Source organism: Contarinia nasturtii, unplaced genomic scaffold (genome assembly GCF_009176525.2).
Source record: "Contarinia nasturtii isolate CC-2019 unplaced genomic scaffold, AAFC_CNas_1.1 Cnas_scaffold_810, whole genome shotgun sequence".
NCBI lineage: Eukaryota > Metazoa > Arthropoda > Insecta > Diptera > Cecidomyiidae > Contarinia > Contarinia nasturtii.
In genome coordinates, this window is record NW_022198157.1 from 554,871 (window position 1) to 574,078 (window position 19,208).

The following is a 19,208-nucleotide window of genomic DNA, read 5'->3' on the forward strand; positions in this document are numbered from 1 at the left end:
GGTACCATAAGCCGATTAATGGATACGTTGTTGGCATTTGAAACGGCACTTACAATTCGGTTACGTTCAAGGTTAGTTTCGTTGCACGGCGACGCGTTACCGATAATAGCGTCGTCCTTCGAGAAACTGTTTGAAGAGTTTTCGTTATCTATATCGGTTTGCTCTCACTCTTTCGAATAAACCAGTAATAAAAAAACACTTATTTGACAAGAAATATGACAATAAACATTAGATAATTGTGCGTTAATATATGTACGGTGAACACTTGTAATTGTTTTCGAAACAATTTATGTGTGAACTACTTTAATATTTGCACAATGGATTCCTTTGCAAGCGTGGCAATTTTGTGTGTATGGTGCCATGTACTTGAAATTATACACATTTCCAAGACAAAATATGTGTAACAAATTTTGTAAAAACAGCATGACAAGAGACATTCTCTCTTGAGAATGACAAGAGAAAATTCTCTATTGAAAGCGAGAAAAAAGCGTATGGTTGTCGAACTCCGTTTTAATGAAGTCACAAATGTGATTGAGAGTTCGGTTGACGGATATGTGCACTAATTAAAATGTATAAAAAGACCACAATTGTCACAGTCAAGGTTCTATCTGTATTTTTCAACGCAGTGTCGCAAAGCAATATTCTAAATATACATTTTCCACTTGACAAATTTTAAGAGAAGCGGAGCTTTTTACGTCACATCATGAAATTCGTCACTGTGATGCGAATTATCATCAGAGCATACACATTCTCACACACATACTTTATTTTCGCACACGGTATTCTTTGTTGTTTTCGTAAGCGAATGGCTACATCACATACGGCTCTTTTTTTGTTGCTCGCATGTCACTTCTACGATGCAAAACATGCACGCACACACACACAAGAACATGTAACAACAACATCGTGGGTTGAATTCATTCGATGTATCTTCTTTCACTCTTCATTTGAACCACCTGGATTGGAATCCATTGAGAAAATAAGACTAAAATATATTTGCGTGGGCAATTTTAAACCCGTACAAAACAGAAAAAGATAAAATCAAATCAGAGCGATAATAGCGATTGTACGTAGAAAAATAAATTCTTTTGAAAATATATCGTTCCCAATGAAGATGACGTCAAGTGCAAACAAACCCCACTCGATTCGAGATAGATTTATCAGGAGAAAGACAGAGGGAGGGGGGACTGCAATTGTAAAACTTGACGAGTCAGGTGTCATAAGAAAACATTTAATAAGCACCATATTGTGTAAACTCATTACAATCCTTTCGATTTCCTTTCATATTATCTATCATATTAGCAAAACAACAAATTTCTATAAAATATTTACTTAAGTGTATTTTTTTTCTGCTCATATTTGTTTGAATGAATATTTCTTACGACTGAATATAAAAAAACATTAACGATGATAACAAAAAAAAATTTCTTTTGTAGAAATGGCTCGTGATTCAGCGGTTGGAAGAGAGCGTATTCTGGTTGTACCAAGCAGTTTGGCGCTTGACAACACAACAACCAATCAACATGTCAACAGTGCACAAAACGATCTCAATCAACAAATTCTTGAGGTGAGTCAATGTTTTTATACAGTTCAACAGATGGCTATTTATACGACCTGAAAAATGAACGTGGTTTTAAATGTATGTTATCTGATATATAATTTTATCAAGCGGCCATTACCAATGTCGTGCCACACACACAATCGCATCATAGACAAAACCGTATCGTACGGCATGTATCATCTAATAAAAATGTAAGATGAATCACAGTAATCAGTAGAAACTTAATTTCACAACGTCTCCATTGTTGAGTACATACAGTGTAATATGAGCAGCACCAACACCGGCGTAACCACACAATTTAAATGAATTTTGAAGCTCATGCGATGCTTAACAAATCTGGAAAGTAGATTAAGTGATTGACATGAATTATATAATAATATAAATGGCTGAAAATTCAAGTTTGTTTGTTTTAAAAGAACACAAATGTTCGCCCATAACTTTATTTGTCATTTCTATCATATTTATGTGTCTTGTCTAGGGGCTTTTATCTTCAAATGTATACGATTTATACTGTAAATAGTGAACTATATTGCAGAATCATCTGTAATACGCGCAAATAAATGTGCATAACTGCATATATTTGGTGTATATTTCGTGTATATTTCGTCTATGGCATGTTTTTTCATTCTCTTTTGTGCGGATCTTCTTCGATTCTGTGTAGCTATACTGTGTATGTGTGTACACTGCAGTTTGAAATACATCTTATTCACTGGTATAGGCGAGAAATTTTAATCGTATATATGATGAATAGGACGTGAATATTGTGTATAAATTTGTATGAACGAATGATGAAAGCCCCTAGTGTCTTGTTTGTGATTTATCTCCCTTTCTCCCTCTAACTTATTTTGAATTGTGATCACAATGACGCAAACTTGCAAGCAAATCGTATTTAATTATATAAACCGCTTCTGGCATCATATTCAAATATTCAAAAATAGAAGCGATTTCGTAGGAAAAATCATGACTCAACGAAATGACGGTGTCTGTGTGTTTGTTTTTGTCGTTGTTTTGCTGCTGCTCATGAAAAATAAAATTGAATTTATGGTTCTTCTATTTTACATCATCGAAAAAGATTTTCTCAAAAGAAGAATAGAGAGCAATTTCCGGTGCCAATGTTCGGCTGCGCACAAAATCTCATTGACAAATCGGAAAATTTGCGCACACGTCGCCCCGTCGACCACAAAAAACCATTCAGAAAATTAAAGGAACGGCCAGTGTGAATAAATTGATTTATATGATTTTTGCGTAAATTGTCAGTTGCTAATAACATCGGAGCCAACCAACTGTCAAACGATGTGATGTTATATTAATTTGGTTCCCATTATACGACACAAGTAATGTTCCTATTATTATTATTTGTGAATCAACTGTGAAATGAATAGAGAAATGACGTGGTCGAAAACATTTCGGCTGCGATAGTTCTTCTATTAACGAAAAAAAAATGCGCGAATTTTGTGTTTGTACATAAATAATCGTGGCAAAGCACTTACGTCTATTTTGTTTATATTTTTGTTTACGATTCATCTCGTGGTTGTTGTTTTTTTTTTGCTGTTCGACACCGAAACCATTTGAGTCATCCGGCAAAAAACGTGTTACGCAAGTAATTAAAGAAATGTGATCTATCACGATACGGTTCAGGAACAAAAAAAAAGAAGTGTAACTCGGACCTAGGCTTGGAGTCACGAAAAAAAAATTCTAAAGAGTTAATAAATTTCACAGAATGACACATACAATTGGCCGTTCGTCCAAATTAAATTATAACTTGATCGAAATTGGCGGGAACACGGTTTTTTTTGGGACAATGACTCGACCGGTGACGAAATGAAAATCGAATACAGCCTGAATGATTCATACGCGTGTAAACAGCCAAAATAAATTCGGTTCAATGGATAAATGACAATGAATAATTCAGGCGACGACTCCAATTTTTGAAGGGGACGTGATGTTTGAAATTGTTGTATCATTTTGCAAAATAAATGTCTGTATCATGTACAGCGGTAACACAAATTTCCATTGTTAAATATTTAAATGTGAAAAATACTGATATTTTCTGAAAATCACATTGAATATTCAAGACAATGTCATTGCAAATTCTGAGTGAAATTCACGAAAAAGAACCAACCACACACAGTTCATTTTATTGAACAACTTCGGAATGAAAACATTTATCAGCCGAAAAAGCGAAATGAGAATGGAAAAGACCGAAAAAGCGACATCCAATTGACAGAAGTAAGTTTTTGTTAAGAATACACTGATTGTATTTGATTATTTTAAAATTCAAATATAGCTCGAAAACCTTTATTTGGTTTCGATTGCTCTGCTCCTGTCGTAGCTGTCAAAGTCGCAACATTTGTAATTGTAACAATTAGCATATTTCATTGCGGTCTGAGACGTTGAAGTGCTTTAATTTATTAAATAACCAATGGTATCACATTTATCATTACAAAAAATTGATTTTGATAAATGTTGATAGATATACCATTACTTCTCTGTTTTGATACAGTTTGTTTTTCTGGCATTCAACAAACTTTGCACATTAATATGTAAGCCATCGACGTATGCTGCTGCAATAACCGGATTTTGCCGAAAAAAAGTGTATTTAATTTGTGTTAACGAACCACGATTGAAGATTTTAAATCACAGACATTTTGTGAAAGAGCTAAGTTAGCTGAGCAAACGCGAGGATACGAGTTCCAGCGCACGTACGCAGTTGCGTTTCGATTTAAAAAAGAAGAAAAGAGCAGAAACTGGCCCAAAATACAAAAGCCAGTTTAAAGCTATTTTTCGCATGCTCCATTTTAAACGAACACACTTTTATTTTAAATAGTATGTAAATATCTGCGTGTTTTTTTTTCTTTCGCACATCGAACCTTAAATACATAGCAATATTACCGACAAAATTCATAAAAATCACACGCAATTTGAGCATTCTTTCGAACTGTATTTGTATTATACCATAAACTAGTTAAATGCTCAATTGTCTTATCTATATAGGCAGATCTAAAATCACAGCGGCAAAACGGCGTCGAAAACAGTACAATTTTCATTGTCCCAATATAAGAATAACAAATAAGATAAATGTCGCTTACACATCTATGTACATCAAAGCATTAAACTCGATAAAAAAAATCGTTTAAATCGCCACAGAAACGCATTCTTTTTTTAAATAATCTAGAAAGAGTACACATTTGATAAGAAAGATCAACAGCCGGTTCATTATTCGTGTAAAATGAACGTAGTTTACACACGTGCTCAGTAATTTTAAACAAGTATGAACAATATTTCGCATTCATAAATATGTAACAATAATTTAATAAAACCTATATTAAAAGCAACGGTGAATATCTGTGGCGTTCGATTTCTCGAAATTAAGATCTTATAACAAAGAAGTATATTTTTGTGTTCATCATTAGACAATAAAATTATTCGCGTATAAAATTTGTTCAAAAAAAAAAAAACAGGTACAACCGGAAATAATGTTCGATCCAAACGACGAATAAGATGAAATCAAAGAAAATAATAAAGATTGACTGTCCTTGGAAGATAATTTAATGTGGGGCGTCCTAGAAAGAGCGATAGAGAAAAGGACTTGATCACAATCATCGGTATTGTTTGATCCTGCTCGTTGGTTTATTGACATTTTTTTTTTGAAAGACGATGTCATCAATTGTTATTTCATCTCGCCAAAAAAAATGAAAAGAAATATTTGATCACACAAAAAAAAATTATGCAAATTTTTCTCGATTATATTCCAGTAGTCTTTTTATACACTCACATAGAATAATTTGTGTCGTTTTTCGTTCGCCGCAACGAAGCTGGTTTCATTTTCACCACATTCATATCAGAAATTTATAAAAATCATTTCATTTGATAGCCACATTAATTCCGGCCAATTTATTTGCTTCAAATTACGTCTCGATTCGTTATTTTTGTCAAAAATTGTGATCGCATCCATACACCGTTCTCTCACACACAGGTACACATATGTGTGCTTGTATGTAAATTTTTAATTGAGTAGCATCCAGCCAACAGCGTATCAACGACAAATGAAACGAAAGAAAAAATTGATATTTGTTTGTCGTTTCGCTTCTACGTTTGAGTGTATTTTGATGTTTTTTTTTCTCTCTCAAAATCGTGGCATTTCTCTGGTATATATACACACATATATATCATATATATATTGATGAGATTATGAGATGTCGCTGTGAAGCGTCGACTATTCAAGGTTTTTCTTGTTTTTATTTTTAGCCTATTAAATATTTATGAACGAATCGAGATCCGATTGAAAGGAGTACAAGCCACAAACCGAAACATATGCGATATACACAATAAGATAGACCGTACCTTTACTATCAATATAGCAAACCAGCTAAGCGATTTGATTTTTGTACATTGAACACGAAAACAACGACACAATGTACACAATCATTCGATATTCTCGCTAATCATAATCCATGTCTTTATTTTTCTTTCTTCTATCTTTTAAAAACAGACATTAGGCTCGAGCTATGCATATAGCGGCTGCTATTTTATAGGTGCTATTCATAGGCGCTATTTAATTCGTGTGCTGTGTGTAACACCGAGTAGGAATATCATAGCCTACTATTCTTTTGTACATTTGAATGTGAGTACGAGAGAGATGTAGAAAATAACGCACAATATGCATAAATGCATTAAAACGAGATAAATAGCGCCTATGAATAGCAGCTATGAAATAGCAGCCGCTATATCCATAGCTCAAACCTAATGTCTGTTTAAAAACGTTGCGACTGTTGTTGTCACCGTTGGAAAAAACGCAATTATTTTATTATTTTCCATCGAATAAAAAAATAGCTATTGGAATTTCCATGGCATGAAGAATAAATAAATCCCATAAAAATTTCAGGCGAATATTTACTTCTTTCTTTCGAAAGTAATTTGAATTTTTTTCAGTTTGATTACAGAGAGTAATCAAAAGCAAATACTGAATGACGCCAAACAAAGTATTTTAACATGAATTGCGTGATGAGTTCGATGTATTTTTGGTCGTTGTTTCAAATAAATAAATAAATGCTTGCGTTTGTACATCGATGCGAATTGTTATTTTGATGCGCGATTAATTGGGCGTTTCGCGTCACCAGCTCATTAATTCGACTCGATTACTATGCTTTTAACAAGCGCCACAAATTTTTACTTGCTGCTGCTGTTGCTGCTGCTGCTGTGTAAAATGCTTGCGCACATTAATTATTATTATTGATGGCAAGTTAAATTACACGAATTATGCGTGCGATAATTATGAGAAGCCAAGAATGTTGCATTTTTTTTATATCGAATGTTTTCCAATCAAGAAGATGAACACGCTGCCAGCGATTTCTCTTTTTTCACTAATCGATCTCGCAATTATGCAAATGACTCAGGTATTCACACGGGGAATAAGACAATAACATGCGTAATGCGTTCATTTTGATTGCTTCCATTCTTTGTCCATCCGTGAAGATGCCATCGATATGTATTTCTAAAAATAAACTCTTAAATGCGATTCCATTGAAAAGTGTAAGATATTTTTGTATGCGAATATATATCGCAATTGCCACGCCACTGCAGAACATTCATCGAAATCAATCATAAATAATGTCTGTATTGAAAGCCTATCTTGTCGCGAATGAATTATTCAATAAAAATTATGAAATTGACTATTCCCTTTTGTTATTCATTGCAGCTAAAAAAGGAGCAGGAGTTGCAAAAGCAAATGCTTTGGCATACATTTCAAGAGAAAAATAAACAGTTGGAGCTTCAACATAAGTGGCAACTCGAACACAAATTTCAGGTAAGCACATCGAAAATGAATCATAACAAAAAGAAAATCAAAACGAAAGCATATTAAATTTAAAAAGAAACAGCAAGAAAGAATATAAACCACCCAAATTGTTACAAATACAATTCATGTCGCTTGAAACAGCTTCAAAATGGCAAAAAACATGCTCTCCATCATTATTACACTCGCTTAAAATAAGCTTCATTAAAAATGAATTGAACATAAGCAGCTTAGGTCCCAAAATCACTTTGGGAATGCTCAGAGCAGATTTTCATAAATTTTTCAATAAACTACGAAATGTTTTGTCGGTTTTTTCTTTCATTTACTTCATAAAATATTCAATTTCAATGTGTTTATTTCACTTTGGTTCAAATTCACAAATTGAAATTATTCCGTTCGAATTGGTCTGAATTCGTCAACAATGTTACTTTGCATTTTGTTTTTCTCTCTCTAACTCTCGTAAAGTAGAGTTTTGTTTTTCTTTTGGTGGAAACTCGAGCTCTTGGACCATTCTTTTTGACATTCGTTTCGATTGTTATGTTTGACTTTTATATGTTTCTTATTTGCATTTTTCGTTGTTATAAATTTTCTTTGGTCCAGTGGCACAAAACGATATACCTTATTTCCAAAACCATTATTTATAGTCTGCGGCGTATTCAAATGGCGTATTGCAGGAATTGCACGAGCAACGTGTGGCCGCCCTTGAGGAGCAACAACAACGTGAACAACGCGAACAACGAGAGCTACGAGAACGGCGTGAACGCGAACGCGAGGCAATCGTACGTCGCAAAGAGAATTCGTCCAGTGCCAATGCTAGTCCAGAAGTCAAGCAAAAATTGCAAGTAAGTTTTATGCACATTGCTTAACCTAGATTCTTTTCGGTTGGCTTCCAAGAAATGAATGAAATTTATTGAAATGGATTTTTGATTAATTTTTCAGTCATTTATCATCAGTAAAAAGCAAAATGCTTCATCGAATGGTCTCGCTTCTACATCGTCTCCATATCGAAATTGGTAAGTGAAGTCGCAATTCACAACTAAAAAAACAAAAAAAAAACCAAATATCATTAAAATACATTTGCATTTGTGTGCAGGGGTGTGGTTAAAAGTTCGTCAGGAGAATCGTTACCAGCTAGTGTTGTGCCAAGCTCTCATCCGTATAAAATACCTCAACAGCCGCCACCAACCATATCGAAATACGATCCAGATTTTCCACTACGTAAAACAGGTAAACGATTTAAAATCAATTCCAAATGCATGCGACTGAGAAAATACACTTGGCTTTTGAGCAAATCGAATTAACTTTTGCGAGACAGTTAATCCAAATACCGATCAATAATGCTCAAAAGTCTTGGTGTTCTATGCTAGTGAAGTTTTTCGTTGAATAACTTTTGTTGAAAATGTACCGCTTTTTTTATCTCTAAGACCGTTTGACATGTGCTAAACAAATGCCAATACTTTTCATTTGTTCGAGCACTTTTTTTGCATTTAACACCAAAATTTATCTAACGAAAAACTAACTTTGGCACCATTCGAGATTTGCATAATATTCTTAGAATATCAATAAAAAAAAACGTTAACAAAAATCGAATGTATGTTTCTTTGATTCGGCTGCAGCATCCGAGCCCAATTTATTGAAGATTCGTTTGAAACAGAGTGTTATTGAGAGAAAAGCTCGCGGATCATTGGCCGCAAGACGACAAGAACGTTTATTGCTAGCTGCTCAACGTCGTATAAAACAACATCAAAGCTCTCTCATCGGACCAAGTATGTATAAAATGTGTCACCGATGTTTTTGCTCAAGACTCAATGAGCCCTTTTTACCCTTTTAAAGCGCCATTTTTTAGTAATTATTACACATACACTCAATCGATATTATTAACAATTGCTTTTAATGTGTTTTTTGCTATAAAGTAAAATGCGTTTTAAATTGATTTAAAATAACGATTTGCATGATTGATTTTGTGATACCAAAAAAAACGAATCTAACGAATTCGCTCGATTAAATGAAGCTTTACGATGATGAAGTATAGTAATAAAAATTTGATTCATCGTTTAGATTGTTCATCAACAGATTCAGGGCCAAATTCGCCGCCAACGTTGACCGGCAGCCGCGGTTCACCCACCAGTGCAACGATTCAAGAAGAAAACGAAGATCCAAACTATCATGCTGGACGAGATAGTATTAACGATTTATCATTGTACACGTCACCGTCGATGCCCAATATTTCGCTCGGAAGACCACATCTTCCCAACGCACACAGTCACGCATATGTAAGTAGAATGAAAAATTCTTGTTTTAGAGACAATTGTTTTTTAATGAATTTTGTATTATTTTTTCTTTTGATTTTCAAATCCATACAGGGAATTCATTCAATTCTACGAACCCCGTCGCAAACCATGTTAGCTCCACCGGGAGCACCATATTATATTCCGACAATTGAACATGGTGAAGTGCCACCGGCTCACACAAGTGGCCTACATTTGGCACAATTGGGCTTACATCAAATTCCAACAATGTACAGCCAACCAATAACCGATGCTCAAGTAGCTCTGGCTCGTTTACATAAACAAGGACATCGGACGTTGGGTCGAACACAATCGGCTCCGCTTCCATTGGGTCATCCAATGCTAACCGGTGCGGCTGCATTAAATATTGCTCAAACTCACTATGAAAATAGCGAAGCAGAACGACAGGCATACGAACAACAGCACATGCAATTAACGCAAAAGATTCGACAAACTGTATTAACACGAACCGGACGTGGCGATTCATTCAAAGAAGAAGAAGATGCCGTTATTGACTTAACCGATAAGAAACAACCACCAAAAGCAGTACCAACCAGCACAGTTATATCGTCAACATTGAATCCACCGCCGGCCATATCACCCGAAGAACGATTACGTGATCAAGAATATTTACAACAACAACGCGAGATACTCATTCGTCAATCGATGCAGGTAAAGTGATGATTGTTTCGCCACCATTTCCATAGCAGTTTGTTTCTTTCTCTTTTTGAAAAAAAAAACAAAAAAACAAAATCCGTTCAAACATATTCTATTTCACATAACACACACATACACACACAGATTCAGTTCATTGCTGTTTGTTTTATACTAACATCACGTTTGTTTTGAATGTTGTAAAATAATACAATTTTAGTTGTCTGTCGACGATCCATTCTTGCGCAATCTCAGTCGACCTTTATCTCGAACGTTATCGAGTCCATTGGTACCAATTGGACAACCAAGTCTTTGCGGCCTTCGTGATACAGGCCAATCAATATCGCTTGATGGTCCACCACCAGTCAATTTAACGTTGCCACATCGACGAAATATCACCGAAAACGAACACAAAATCACAACCGGTCTTTCATTCGACAATACAATGCTGAAACATTCGTGCATTTGTGGTAACAATTCATCGCATCCAGAGCACAGCGGACGTTTGCAAAGTGTATGGGCACGATTGGGAGAAACTGGACTGGCAAATCGATGCGATCGATTGCGTTCGCGTAAAGCAACAATCGATGAACTTCAATCGGTGCACACCGAAAATCATGCAAACCTATTCGGTTCGAATCAATTGAATCGCCAAAAAATGGAATCATCACGAACTAGTTTTGTTCGGCTTGCGTGTGGTGGTGTCGGTGTCGATTTGGACACCACATGGAATGAAAATTTTACGGGAACCGCTGCACGCATGGCAGCCGGATGTGTTATTGATTTGGCATTTAAAACAGCTAAACGTGATATTACAAATGGATTTGCTGTTGTTCGTCCACCAGGTAAGACTCTATGCTCAATTTGTGCATTTCTTCTCCGAGAAAAAGTTCATTTTTTTTAAATTGCATATCTTCAATTCACACAGGACATCACGCTGAGCCTGACCAAGCTATGGGTTTTTGTTTCTTCAATTCAGTTGCCATTGCGGCCAAATTGTTGCGTCAACGTTTACCAAATGAAATTGGAAAAGTGCTAATTGTTGATTGGGATGTTCACCATGGTAATGGTACACAACAAGTATTTTATGAGGACAATAGTGTTTTGTATCTATCAATTCATCGGCATGATGATGGCAACTTCTTCCCGGGCACTGGTGGTCCAACTGAATGCGGTTCTGGCATCGGTGTTGGATTCAATGTGAATGTTGCCTGGAGCGGTGGATTAAGTCCATCCCTTGGCGATGCCGAATATTTGGCCGCATTTAGAACGGTTGTTATGCCGATCGCGCGTGAATTTGCGCCCGATATCATTCTCGTATCGGCCGGTTTTGACGCAGCCGTAGGTCATCCGCCACCGTTAGGCGGTTATGTTGTTTCACCGGCTTGTTTTGGCCATTTGACACGGGAACTAATGCAATTGGCTGATGGAAAAATTGTGTTGGCATTAGAAGGTGGCTATGATTTGACAGCCATTTGTGATTCAGCTCAAGAATGTGTTAAAGCTCTGCTTGGGGATGAACCAACAACCATTACCGAAGCCGAACTAAATCGTACACCATGTCAAAATGCAATCGATACACTTCAAAAAACGATTGCAATTCAGGTAATTGTAAAATTCCTTTTGCAAACCTAAAACCGTCCGCACAAACATAGAATTCGCAACAATTAATTTGAAATTCATTTTGCAGATGTCACATTGGCCGTGCGTTAAACGATTAGCTCATACTGTTGGAATGTCAGCTATTCAAGCGATGAAATGCGAACGAGAGGAATCCGAAACTCTAACAGCAATGGCTGGCCTGTCAATGCAGCCGCCAGCAAATCGGTAAGATATTGAAAACGAATCAAATCTATGTTTTGAATTCTCGATGGTTAATGCTTCATATAAATCAATTTACAGTGGTTCATTGTCACGTGAAGATTCTGATGAACCAATGGAACAAGATGACACAAAGTAAAAAAAAGTGGAACAATCGATAGCGCGACGCTGATTTGATATATTTATTATTATTATTTTATTATTATTTTTCTATTTTTGCAAATCGAATCGAAGAAAATGCTCATATCTGTTGGAAATGTTACGAATTTTTTCTGTTTAAATGTCTAAATGATGTTGAGTATCTATCAAATCGATGAACTAATGGATACAACAATTTTCAATCTAGAATAATTGTGATTTTAAATGTATGTTCTTATAAATTAACGTAATTGATTTTTAAAAATTCGGAGGTGAAAAAAGCGAGCGAAAAATTTGAACAGATAAAACAAAACAAAAATAAAATAAAATAAATAATTGAAAATGTGAGATCGAATGAAAATGAGTGACATTTTAAATGTATGTGCTATGTACATATTTAATGATCGCCGGTTGGGGTTAACAACAAAAGCTAACGAAAAACGACTATTTCAAAACAAAATAAACTAAAAAATGCAGGGACAAAAAGACACAAGACTAAATTTGCCTAGAATGGAAAATAAAATCCTCATTAATTCTGAGAGTATATCCCGTATTTGAAAACGGCCATTTAACACAAATGCAACCCGACGGTGGCGAGAGAAAAAAATGTTAATATACAAAGAGAAAATGCATCGTAAATTGTTTAAAGTGGTTTCGTTTGGGCGTTGAAGCCATTGTGTAGTGTGGCTAACCCAACAAATATATATTTTATTAAAATCACAAAAGCGAAAATAAAGATGTCAAAAGAAAATCACACAACCACTTGTATATAGTACACACAAAAATGTTTATGTAAAAAAAAAAACAATATTATTCGCTTAAAAAAACAAATGATGTGTGCAATGTGCTTTATTGTAGCCATATAATCACGTTCGCCAGAACATATACTTATCACACTTATAATATATATAATTGATAGCTCATTTACCCATTTGCCCCAACAAACACATGGGGTAAAAGTGCTGGCAACGATAAATGGTCATATTTATAACATTTACAACAAAGAAATGAGAAATGAAATTTTTTATTGATGTGAATGTTGGTTTTGTTCATCGTAAAATGTATTTGTGTTTTGTGTGTTTCAAATTGCACAATTTCTATCACTTATTCACACAGCAGAGATGCATTTTAAAGCATCAAAACAATACACGGCTCGCACTCGAATGGACGAATTTAATACTTAATTAAACTAATTTATCATCACATTTTGTCTAAAGACAAAAGCAAAACAATTTATTGTGCATGTTCGTTGTTCAAAAACCGCCATAGAAGGTTAAACACAAAAAAAAGACACGCAAAAGACGCAAAATGTTCATTTGTGAGTGATATGCAAAAAAATTACTAAGTCGCAATTCAACGAAATTTCCATTTGTTTGTTCTCTTTTATTAGTTGAAAAATCACGTGATTGATTGCATCGAATTACAACATTCAATCGATGACACGATAACGATTTTAACTGTCATTCTCTCCTATCTAGCCGGAAACTTTTTGCAAATTAAAAAGTGTATAATTAGCATTTTAATTGAAGTCCATTTTTTCCCTCTATCCATATCAATTGTATAATTTTATTGCATTGCAAACCACACACAGACACAGCGTTTAAAAGCATATTAAATATTCATAACGAATTAAAAAAAGACCAGAATATTATATGCAAAACTTCTATATACACTAATTTGAGTGACCTTAATGTGCAAAACCAACGAAAATTATCTAATTATATGGAAAAATTCTCATGCTATTTCTGTACTCTATAACTCTCGCAACAGAAAAAACACATCGCATGATCGAACTCTTTTTATAACAGAAAAAAAAACTTTTTTTAAATACAGACACTAATTTTAATAAATATTATGCTGAAATGTAGTGAAATAGCGATTGAGAATTTTGACATCTTTGAATGCAATTTTTTCGTTATAATCGAACTTTGACTGTTTTTTTTTCTTTGGCATAACGTTTATTAAAATCCGGAATAGAAATTTTGTCTCCATTTCAAATTTATATCTAATGTGTGTAGAAATGATGCTTTTAAGAGCTGGAGAAAACACAATACGACGAACCATATTCTATATATATTGTTGTTTAACTAAACTAAATGTCACGTGCTTATTTCAGATGAAAAAAAATTGAATGCTACAAGCACGTCTATTAGGTAAATTCAGAAAGAGAGAGAGAGAGAGCAAACATATGCCGTTTGTTAATAGAGTATAATTCCTTGGTTTTTTCTTTATTCCGTTCATAAAACAATATTGAAATGTATTATATTTTTTATTGACACCGCGACCTAAATTAAAATTAATGTGTCATTAAATAGATGTATAAATTTGTTAATTTTAAAACGTTTCGATTTTCACATTCGAAAACAAACAATGAACAAAAAAAGAGAAAAAAATTGTTTCTTTTGAATAGAAGATACATGACATTTTTATGTGCTGGTCACTAATATAGATAGACAAAAATTTTACCGACGATAAATGTCACACCAGAATTTTGAAATGAATTAAATGAACATTATAACAATATACAATTTAGACGAAAAAGAGAGAAAATTTTGTGTCGATGTTATTTGTGGTGGAAAATAATAAATTGATATTGTTTTAGATTTTTATCACTTCACAAACCTCCACACATACACTCACACATGCACGTACGTACACAGAATCATATTTGCAAGCAGCAAAATAAACGCAAAACTAATGTTGCAGTGAGAGAATCATACCTATATGATTCGTTGCGGTGGAAAAATATGTCTTGCAAAGATAAACAAACCTCAGCTCCAGTATGGAATATAACGTTTGCCAACATGTCTTTGTGGGATATTTTTTTCACCGCAACATCCACCAAAATAAGCGATGATTGAAATGAAATGAAAATAAATAGTGTAAATCTTGTTTTAAATATTTTTCGATATGCTTACAAATTGATAACAAAGAAAAAAATCCTGTTGAAAAACAAATGAAATATTTTAATCGAAATGCGCAGCTTTTATGAAGCGTTCTACCAAAATTAATGAAAATGATGCAAAAAAAACAAACAAATAATTTGGAGATAAATGTATGTATGTATATTAAAATATCAAGAAACATTTTTAGTGAACCAATAACAAAACGGATAGAGCAAATTGAGTGGTTTCATCGAGTCGAACGGAGGTACGACCGAGCTATAGATATGAAAGAAATGAAAAACAAAATATTTTAAACCAAAAAAAACAGACATATTTAGATATTTATATTAATTGTGAAATTGATGTTAACTATATTGGTGTTGAGGTGTCAACAGAACATGTTCAAGATCCAATGTCCAACATTTTTCAAGCAGTGCAAAGAAAAGAAACAAACAAAAATGTTCCCATTTATTTAAAGTGGAACATTTCTAGCTCCAAATTAAATACCAGATTCTCGGATGGATCGAATTGTGGCAATGGCAAAAGTTCTTATGAAATAATTTGAACAGGTGGTTGATATAAAATGCAAAAAAAGTTCATATATCAATCGTCATTGTCATGACAATAACATCAGCTACCGGCGGCAATTTTACATTTCTTCGTTGTCTGTATTTATTTTCCATTTGGAAATGTAGCTTTATGGAAATTTAACGGTTTTTTTTTATCTAAACGCACACGTCGTACTTGTATCCAATCCATATATTCATGATTTCGTTTTCACGCTGTGTTTAATTTTCTTCTTTCGATCTATTCGGTTACATTCAACAACATGATCACATCTATTTAAAATCATTTCATTTCTTCGGTTAAAGTCAAAAATTGTTTATTTCTATCATTTGATGGACACCATAATGGCGACACACACACATACGGTAACACGTAAAATTGTGTCTCTTTTTAAGAGCAAAATCACACACACCCAAACATTCCATTAATCTGTATGACAAATTGTATTTAATTTAAGTTTCTAATTTAAATTGTAATTTTATTTTTCAAATGATAAAAAAAAACAATATGTTGAAAGAGAGAATGAAATATTTGCGTACAAAGAATTTTTTTTTTTTGATTTTGAAAATTATGAATTTTATTAAGAAAATGTTGCACGATAAACAATTTGATCCATCGGAATATGATGGATGGAAAAATGCATGAAATATGTGAAGAAAAAAATCTATGAAAAAAAAACAAGAAAATTGAAATAAAACTGATTGTTCTTTTGTATAATAAAAATAAACGGTTGGATTTTTATTTTAATTTTTGGGCGTCTTCATTTTTACAACTGAAATGAAATTCAAAAGCAGATTACAGGTTTGTTTATACAAAAAAAATATTTTGCTTTATTTGTCACGAACTTATGAAATAAATAAATCAATGTCTTAATCTTGGAAGAAAAAAAAACTCAACTTGTGTCACGTGAATAAATAATTTCCAATTGACAATATGTTTCTGATACTAAATCTAGGTGATATTATCAGAACGTAAAATAAGCGGGTTTATAATTGGAAAATGGATAGTCTAGACTTCATTTTGATGATTGAGAAATTTTGAACACTTTGTGGACAAAAATATCAAGAAATGACAAAAAAAATTGCAGGTCCTTATTTTACGCTCTGATACATGTCGTCAAATTGTTTTCTTCCCTAATTTCAATGAAAAAAGTGGGATGGAAGGTTATCTTCAAGTACTGCACTTGTGCACAGAAAAATGTTGCATTCGGTCACCAAATAGAGAAATCTCCTAGAAAAACTCGTTTTGGTAGTGTGTTTGATGTGGTTGGATGAAAGTAGAAGTGATTCTTGTGAGAATAATGTACTTCAAAAGTGTGATTCCATCAATTTGGCCTTATATTGTTCATTACATTCTATTGATGTTATAAAAAAAATATCGTTAAAAATATCAGATCTGAAGACGATATGAGGTATTCATTCGTTAAACAATTTCGTTAAAGATATTAAGATACAGTGTTACATAGGTTTAATATAATCCAAGCTTCACTGACAACGGACTTTTCGTGTGAGTTTTCATGTTTTTTTTAATAAAAAAAGAGAAAAAAATCCGCTAAATTAATACAATTTTCATTAATACGAAATATTATTATTTAAAAAAAAATCAATAAAAGTCTATATATGATATTCATGCAAACATTTCATCAAATGCTTTTCATAGCTGTAACGAATTAAAATAGTTAAATAGTTGTTATGTCAAGAGTTATTTATTGTTTATTTAGAATTGAATCAATGGTTTGTGTGCTAGTTCTTTTAGTCTTCGGCGTTCTTTCAAATCTTGTTCAATTTGACGACCAAATGCCTCGTGCACCGTTTGAAAATTGAATTCATTTTGAGAATTTATATCACTGGATGCGGTTAGATTAGATGGAGGGTCTTCGATGGGCGATGGGTTAGAAAATGATTGCTGCATTGATGCCGATACTGTTACCATCCCACCACCGTTAGAAGCTATATAAGTGTTTTTTAATGATTTTGTGTGTGTGTGTGTGTTGTTACAATCACATTGCAGTTATAAATGAGGGGACGAATACAACGCAGACGAGCCACAGAGCATTTTTGCAGACACGATAAAAAAGAGAGAGAGAAAAAGACACGGATAATTTAACAACACGCAACTCATAAAGCCAAAAAATTGATGTGAAAATAAAAACCAAATAATAAAATGTTTAAAACATAATTTGATGGTGGTTAGTTTTTTTACCTTGAGTATTTGTATTTGATGCATAGATCGGAGGCGGTGGTGCTGGCCGAGTGATTTGCCGATCACATGGATGCCGATCGAATGGATTTTCGCGCTGCTGATTATGGCGTCGTGGTGGCGGCTGTGGTACCGATTCTATTGAACAATTTTTCGAATCTAAAAATAGAGCGAGTTTTGTGTGAACCAAGACCATTAAGTAAAATGTATGTTAAAAATAAACTTATTGACAATGACGGCACGATTCTTGGAATTCACATATATACAGATATATTAAATTAGCAACCAACAATACAATAAATCGATTTGAGTATTATCAAAACATAATTGAAAATGTCAAAACAATATTGTAAAAATAACATTTGCTGGAAATGGTGTGAATTGTAATGAGCGAATGCACTTAACGTTTACCTTTCGATTTTTCAATTTCAGTGAGCTGCCGCTGCAATTCGGCTACCATTAATTTCATATATTCATACCCAGCACAAGTCAGCGCTCTCATCCATTGTTCCATACTGAAAATGGTCACAAATGGAGACAAATATGTATATAACCTCGAGATTTAATCTCATTATTCGATTGATTTTTAAGACTTACATATCTTGTGTTTCGGCACTCAGGTAGTATGTCCGATTATTGATGCCATGAAAAATAATCTGAAAGCAGTAATGCTCACCTTCTTCGGCCAGCTCCACTGTACAACCCTCTAAAATAATGACCCCGATTGGCTCTCGGTCTCCCTTTTTCTCAAAGTAAAACAACAAATTGCCCTTAAGTACGAAATAGCGTCGTTGCCATGATTTATTCACTTCGCCTCGCTTCTGTAGCCATCCCTCAAGATCAATTGGAGGTGATGTCGCAAAATAACACATATTCTTCTCATTGATTTTCATTTTGAACTAAAATTTTTTTCTTTCCGCACAAATTTTAAACAATCGAAAAACAAACGCAAACACAATTGAACGAGTCACAAGATAGTGGAGTACGTGTTTTATTTGAAGACGATTGTTTTCTTCTCAATTCGATCTCACAACACTAAAAATACATTGATTAGTCATTTATATGATACATGGAGATCCGAGACAACACACTTGTTAAATTTTTTTTGCATTTTTTTTATTTCGATTGAATGAAAGAAAATTAATTTTCAACATTGTCCATTGCACATTTTCGAACGCAATAAAATTGCTTGAATGGTGACGGTTCAAAATACAAAGATCGTAAAACAAATCTCACAACTTTCCTTTTATTTTGTTTTCAATGCTTTTCGTCTTATTATTGTAATGCCAACCATTGTGCGT

The 19,208-nt window shown here is 33.7% G+C and overlaps 2 protein-coding genes across 8 annotated transcripts in view; one reads left to right on the plus strand and one right to left on the minus strand.

The window, feature by feature from the left end:
• LOC116341841 (histone deacetylase 4) overlaps nucleotides 1–16,231 on the plus strand; it is a 48,510-nt gene extending 32,279 nt beyond the window's left edge. For 3 of the 6 annotated variants that reach the window (XM_031769146.1, XM_031769147.1, XM_031769150.1), the window contains 12 exons: nucleotides 1,437–1,567; nucleotides 7,260–7,367; nucleotides 8,000–8,197; nucleotides 8,295–8,368; nucleotides 8,449–8,582; nucleotides 8,972–9,121; nucleotides 9,414–9,628; nucleotides 9,719–10,315; nucleotides 10,518–11,142; nucleotides 11,226–11,902; nucleotides 11,988–12,124; nucleotides 12,200–16,231. In XM_031769146.1, the coding sequence (XP_031625006.1) occupies nucleotides 1,437–1,567; nucleotides 7,260–7,367; nucleotides 8,000–8,197; nucleotides 8,295–8,368; nucleotides 8,449–8,582; nucleotides 8,972–9,121; nucleotides 9,414–9,628; nucleotides 9,719–10,315; nucleotides 10,518–11,142; nucleotides 11,226–11,902; nucleotides 11,988–12,124; nucleotides 12,200–12,257 (3,104 nt within the window). In that variant the 3' untranslated portion in view covers nucleotides 12,258–16,231. The remainder of the gene's footprint in view (nucleotides 1–1,436; nucleotides 1,568–7,259; nucleotides 7,368–7,999; nucleotides 8,198–8,294; nucleotides 8,369–8,448; nucleotides 8,583–8,971; nucleotides 9,122–9,413; nucleotides 9,629–9,718; nucleotides 10,316–10,517; nucleotides 11,143–11,225; nucleotides 11,903–11,987; nucleotides 12,125–12,199) is intronic. The other 3 variants (XM_031769148.1, XM_031769149.1, XM_031769152.1) reach the window with 3 other exon arrangements.
• A 315-nt stretch (nucleotides 16,232–16,546) lies between these two features.
• On the minus strand, nucleotides 16,547–19,205 carry LOC116342034 (sesquipedalian-1). Of its 2 annotated transcripts, none has more exons than XM_031769505.1 (4): nucleotides 18,505–19,205; nucleotides 18,319–18,422; nucleotides 17,911–18,066; nucleotides 16,547–17,062 (listed from the first exon to the last, which is right to left on the minus strand). In XM_031769505.1, exons 1-4 carry the CDS (start codon nucleotides 18,798–18,800, stop codon nucleotides 17,016–17,018), a joined length of 603 nt encoding a protein of 200 aa, XP_031625365.1. In that variant the 5' UTR covers nucleotides 18,801–19,205; the 3' UTR covers nucleotides 16,547–17,015. The 2 variants fall into 2 exon arrangements, with proteins under 2 accessions (XP_031625365.1, XP_031625364.1); XM_031769504.1 differs by lacking the exon at nucleotides 16,547–17,062 and adding an exon at nucleotides 17,394–17,657.
• Between the last annotated feature and the right edge of the window lie 3 nt (nucleotides 19,206–19,208).